Source organism: Fukomys damarensis, unplaced genomic scaffold (assembly GCF_012274545.1).
Source record: "Fukomys damarensis isolate Sample0158 unplaced genomic scaffold, DMR_v1.0_HiC HiC_scaffold_4, whole genome shotgun sequence".
Taxonomy (NCBI): Eukaryota; Metazoa; Chordata; class Mammalia; order Rodentia; family Bathyergidae; genus Fukomys; species Fukomys damarensis.
The window spans coordinates 19331374-19337855 of record NW_022900916.1 but is presented as its reverse complement, the minus strand read 5'-3'; the positions used below and the strand labels follow the sequence as shown (position 1 = coordinate 19337855).

General features: G+C 40.3%; 1 protein-coding gene across 1 annotated transcript in view; it reads left to right on the top strand.

The window, feature by feature from the left end:
- The window catches only part of Ankmy2 (ankyrin repeat and MYND domain containing 2), a 31039-nt gene extending 27583 nt beyond the window's left edge, over positions 1–3456 (top strand). Inside the window, exons 9-10 of the mRNA XM_010643336.2 lie at positions 2050–2179; positions 2928–3456. Coding sequence (XP_010641638.1) covers positions 2050–2179; positions 2928–3109 — 312 coding nt within the window. The 3' untranslated portion in view covers positions 3110–3456. The remainder of the gene's footprint in view (positions 1–2049; positions 2180–2927) is intronic.
- The last annotated feature ends 3026 nt before the right edge of the window (positions 3457–6482 follow it).

Sequence of the window (6482 nt, the reverse complement as noted above, 5' to 3'; positions counted from 1 at the left end):
GGAGGGGAAGTTTATTTTGCCTCACAGTTGTTGTGGGTTCAGTCCATGGCCGGCAGGTTCAAGGCAGAAATGGCATAGTAGAATGGCACGGCAGAGGAATGCTGTTCATCACATGGCGCAGGAAGAAGAGGGAAAGGAGGAGCCAGGGACAAGAACACGTACATTCATGTCATGCCCCCAGTGACGCACCTCGAGCTGGCCTCCGCCTTCTGATAGTGCAGTCAGTTACGGAAGTTACCAATAGATTAATCCACTGATGAATGTGATGCCCCATGATCCAGTCACCTTCCACACATGAGATTTTGGAGGGGCATTTTACATCTAAGCCATACCACTCAGCTTGTGTCTACTCTACAGGAAGAAAGGGTACTTGATGAATATGCGAAAACAGAGAGAGATTAGAGAGCCAGAGGACTAAAACTGGGAGAGGTAGGAAAATGTAGTTTAGGACAATTCATAGATACATAGTCAGTTCTTTTGATGTTGACTTTGTTAACTATAGCCTCATCAGCTCTGCCTTTTAAGACAACTTATGAATGGCACTAAACTCTATTTCCTAGACATTACACTGCCTACTCTGCCAGAATTATTTTTGTAAATGGCATGTGTGATTGTGTTCATCTTCTCATGTCCAGATATTGCACTGAATCTGTACATGCACTTAATTCCACAGGTAGCATTAATCTCTTATTGATTTTAAGGTTGAAATTCTTGAACATGAGTGAAACCCATCACAATCTGCCATAATGGACTTCTGCTGCTATTTCCCTTTTCATTTCTCCTCTCTCTGGACCTCAGTTTCCTCCTGTGGGAAATGGGGCTAGAGTTGTGAGAACTAAATGAGAGTATCTGTGTTGGTTAACTACTGTGACCTGTGAAAACACTGTCAAACCTGTGCTGAAAGTGGTCTCTTACTCTTTCTCCATTCGTACTTGGCTGGCCTCAGCTCAGGCAGCAGGACAGTGGCAGAGGTACAAGTCGACAGCTAAAAATGCACAGGAACATGAGGCCTCACTGTGAAACCACGGGCCACCGCATTCTGTTGCTATCACATCAGGCAGCCAAATCCAAAGTCACATCTATTCAGTTCAAAACACTGAATTCACATGGGAAAGCGTGTGAACGCATCCACGTGTGAAGAGCTGGAGCCAGTGATAGAATCCATAACCTCGCCTAGGGCGTGGCATGTGTTTTAAGGAGTTTTATTCCCATCTTTTTACCACATCCACTTGCAAAAATATAAATTCATTTATTATATAAGCTCATTGTTCTCCTTGTCCATATCATTCACGTTTCTATTCCTGTATTTTGTGTAAGATGTTCCCTCTACCTGGAATGCCTCGTTCTTTTTTCTCTGCCTATTCTAACTCCCCCAGCTAAAGTGAGTCATTGCTTCCTCCCATTTGCCCATTGCTCCTAAATCTGATTCATAGTACAAATGGTGTTATCCATAGTGCTGCTAGTACCAAGGCTGACATTTGTACTGTTAGCCAGGTGCAGTGGTGCCGTCGTGTAATACCAGCTGATTGAGAGCCTGAGGTAGGAGGCTTGCAAGTTCAAGACCAGCCTGTGTAACTTAGTGAGACTGTGTCTTAGAATAAAACATAAAAAGGGCTAAGGATATGGCTCGGTGGTAGCGGATTCTCCTAGGCTGCATGAGGCTCTGGGTTTAATTCCAGTACTGCAAAATAAATAAGGCATATTGGTAGATATCTGCCTCCCTCTGTTCTATCCCATCCTCGTCTTTCTCTACACTTATTTCCTACAGGTCATCTCTGTCTTGCTCATCATCTTACTGATCCAATCTGGTACATAAGAGAATCAAAGGCATTTATTCAAGCCCTTGGTAGACTGTTTTGTTATATATATGTTATTGATTTGAAGAATGAGCTAAAACTTGAAAATCCAAATCAGTGCACAGCCACACATCATGGTTTATAAGTATGGAAATCTTAACATTTTTATAACATTATTCTTGGCTTACTGTCAGAGTTGGCAAATCTGCAACTGAAGTTCTTGAAATGAAAATAAATTTATGATTGTTTTCAGGTGATATATTGTGATCAAACTTGCCAAAAAACACACTGGTTTGCACATAAGAAAATCTGTAAGAATCTGAAGGATGTTTATGAGAAGCAACAGTTGGAGGCTGGCAAAGGAAAGAGTCCAGAGGAAAATGGTGTGTATATAGTTCCACCGACTGAGCATGGGGAAGGGGCCGCCAGGGTCCCTGCTGAAGCCTACAGGTCCTGGTGCACTGGAGAAATAGATGATATTAACACTGAGCACATAGGAACTGAATTTTTTTTTTTTAAATTTTGCGGTACTGGGGATCAAACTCAGGACCTTGAGCTTGTGAGGCAGGCGCTGCACCGCTGAGCCAAATCCGCACCCCTAGGAATATTTTCTGGAGACCAAGGAATCACTGGGGTGAACAACCTGAGGAGGAAAGAAAGAATAAGATTGTCAGAAGGGCAACTCCCAGTGACACCTCAGCCACATACCACACACCATCCTGAACATTATAAACACCATTTCCTTCAAAATGTAGAGCAGGCTCTACTACTGATGCCATTTTATAGGCAATATAGGTAAGGAAACAACACAGGCAGTTACCTACTACACAAGGGCACCAGGCTAATTGAAAGGAGAGCTATATTCAAACACAGATTTTTTTTCAAGTCCCAAACAGTAATCTTGATTTAGAGGGCTGGCTTTGGACCAAAGTCCTGAGTCCAGAGTTCAGTGCTCATTTTGCTGTTTCACAAGATGTGAATCTTGGAGCAAAGCATTACACACACTTTCCCCATTTGTAAAACTGATGATAATCCACCTGACATGATACAGAATTACATGAGTTACATACAAAACATAAGAGTGTCTGGCACATTGTAAGAATACCTACTTTTTCTTTCTCTTTTTATCAGATGGCAAATCGGACATCGACTCGAACTGTCCTAATGAGCAACCAGAGGCTGAAATGAGTATCTCCCAAGAGCATTCCAGTCCTAAAGATGCTGTCGAAGGGGAGAAAGAGTCTCCTGGAAGTGAAGCTGGGCTGGAAAGTGGACAGGATGCTCCTGCAGGCCCACAGGTGTCTGAGGAGTAGAAGCCCAGCAAATGCCAGCGTGCATGGTCTTCACCGTGGCAGGCACCTGGAGAACGCATCTGACTGTCCTCATTGCCCCGCGACACATGCATGGCACCATGGTGGGATTATGCATTTCGTAGAATAGAGGCTTTCAAGCAAAGCCCTACCTGCTGTGCCCTGATTTCCTATTGATTTCTGTTCTATAATTGGACAAGTATTTCTATAGAAAAATGTTTTCTTTCAAAATACAGGAAAAACATTTCTGTTCCCTTTCTTAGGCTGGTTCCCCAGCAGTTGTTCTCAAAGGAAAATAAATGTCCTGCAAGAAAGAAATAGACTCCAGAGAACAAAACAAGAAGAAGAGATGTGAAAGAGGAGATTTTTCAGGAAAGAAAAATTTTTATGGCCACAGAAATGAATCATTAAAAAATCATAACATATGTGAATAAAATGCATATAATAGCATTTATAATAGTGAAATTATACTTATTCAGATGTAATGAATTGAAGATAGGGTATGTGTTAAAAAAGATCTTTGCTATAGCTTCAGCTAAGTATAGTTTTATATAGAAATTATCCTGAGCAGCCTGAACTTTATGTAGTTCCTGCAACAAAGTTCTCTGTAGTATTTGTACCTTGAGAAATGTCAGCTCCCATGGAAGGAACTAAGGCATATGGTAGCTAGGGCTGTTCCCACATGTACATTAGAAAAGACACTCCTGTACATTTTTGATTAAATATTGGCTATACATACTATATACACAATTCTTATAAAACGATGCGCCATAAGTCTATCTGAAAGGGTTTTATCTTCCTGCCAGCTTTTTATGAGACTCTTCCTGTCCAGAAACTGTGATTTATAACTCATTTCGAGAATGTCCTGCCCTGTTTTTAGCATATGTGATATTTAAATAGAGCTTGAGTGTGATGTCTGAAGATTGTGCTGTGTTTCATTGTTTCTTGTATTGATTTTTAAATAACTCGCCTATTAATATAAACAAATCATCTTGTCTCGTAATTTGGTGTTAGGAGGCAGCATGTAAGAGAATGTAACAAATAAAGGGAACCTTAGCAAATAATGGAGAAGAAAGTAAATATTATTTTAATATCTACAGTTGCAGGTCAGAATGACTAGAACTCTCACTTGAGTTTGCTGAATCATACTCGGGTATTAGTTGATGTTGCAGTCTTGATCTTGAAAGCTACAGGGAGCTAGCAGACTGGAACTTTTTATTGTCCATAGATGTTAGTGTTTCCATGTTGCAGGCTAGTCCATCTCCAAAACTGAAATATATAAGGCAAAAAAGAACTCCCAGAGAGCTCACCAAGTGTCATCATCTGGATCCTAGGGTCCCTAGGCATCCTACCAGCCCAGCATGGCAGAAAATAGGATGAGCAAAAGGAGAAGCATGCTGGTGACATACACATGCAAAATCATTACAAACCGGAGAACTCAGGTAAAAAACATGTTTGTGGGAGAGGGAGGCCTGGGACAACTCTTAACACCTAAAAATGAATGTTTCTCACTATATAGAAGAGGTACTTTGATGAATAAATTTATTTTGCCATGGGAGTCTTGGCATAATGGATTAGTTCAAATGAAGTCACTCATTGAATTCCTCCTCAGATCACTCTTAACACTGAAATTTCTCATAGTGACAGAGTGTGTGAGAAAGTATATGTATAGGGCTTGGACAGAGGTGGCTAAATGTAAGGAAGAGAAGAATCAGCAGGATGGAAGAAAGTAGCCTAACCCAAAAATGGAAGTCACCAGTCCACACAATGACATGAGCCGATTCCTTGAAATAAATCTGTATTTGCATACATATAGCTATGAGTTCTATTTCTCTGGTGAACCCTAATACATCAGGCATTTTGATCAGTTTGATTTGCTATTACATGTGACCATACACTAGGTTTACACAATAAAAACTTATCAGTTCCAGGCCAGAAGTCCAAGATGCGGGAGCCAGAGGATTGGGTTCCTTGGTGAATCTTCCCAAGTCATGGAGGACCATCTGGTTGTGTCCTCACATTGAAGGAGATAGACCAGCTCTCTCATCTCTTACAAGGGACTGATCCTATTAGAGAGGACCCTATTCTCATGACCCAGTTGCCTCCCTAGGATCTCAAGTAGTAATTAGATTTTTATATGTGAATATGGAGGGGGTCTCAACATTCAATCCACATGCCAAGTACAGTTCCTGAGGGGCACAGTTACCTTAGAATATGATATATGTAATAGCTAGCATACATCAAATATTCAAGAAAGCCACTCTGTCTTGCATGTTATATATATTTTAATCCTTGAGACTTGTCAGGTCACCATTGTTTAATAAGAGGAAATTGAAGCGTAGAATGGTAAACTTTTAGTAACAACTAATAGAGGTAATTAAAAGGTGACAGCTAATAAAAGGTAAGCTAGGTTTGCCTGACTCCAGAACCCCAGACTTTAGCCAAACTTTCTATGCCTGTGTATACTAGGATTTTGTTTTCTAGGGATGAGATCTCTGGTTGGGTTCTGAAATAAATATGCTTTCACTTGAGCCAGTTCGAGTGTGTCTCTGTCATGTAAAGCAAAGAACATAATTAAAAACGTTCTCAATAAAATGTGTTATATTTTGGAAGACTTTCAGCTAACTTTATGGGTCACTTTTTCTAGTTTATGTTTCCCCTAAAATGATATTTAATATGCTTTCCAATCTTAGCCACTCAGGTATTCATTATTGAATAAAAACATCCTGTACTGAAGAACACATTTTAAAGCAAATCTTTTTCTTCATGCAAGTGGGGCATTAGTTCCATTAGTTCTCTAAAATGAGGTAAAATTTTTTAGATATTTTTTCACATTATCAAATTTGTCATTCTTTTCAGTGATCATAGAAGTAAAACTATCAAAGACCACAATGCTGTTACTAAGGATTATTTCATCCTTAATTCATTGCAGTCTAATTACAGCATCAGTCAGTTGTGTGCTGGCTTTCTATTGCTGTGTAACAAATCTCCCTCAAAGTTATTAATGAAAATCAATATGCCTTATACAGTTTCTGCAACCCAGAAACTGAGGAGCAGCTTAACCTAGTGGTGCTGGTATGGGGTTTGTTTGTCATGAGAGTACAGGGAGGCTTTCAGCCAGGGCTGCAGTCATCTGTCTAAAGTTTAACTAGCAGTCGACACAAAGCTGGAGTTCCTTCTTTGCTTCGGTTCCCCAGAATATGGACCTTTCTCTCTCCCTAGGATTGCTTGAGTGTTGTTACTACATGGCAAAGTTAGTGACTCAGGATGCAGAGAAAGGGAATGTGTGGATTCTATCACCTAATCTTACAGTCCACTCAGTCACTTTGCTTGATCTCAGGCACCCTCACATAAATGTGAGATCATTGCTTTTTCA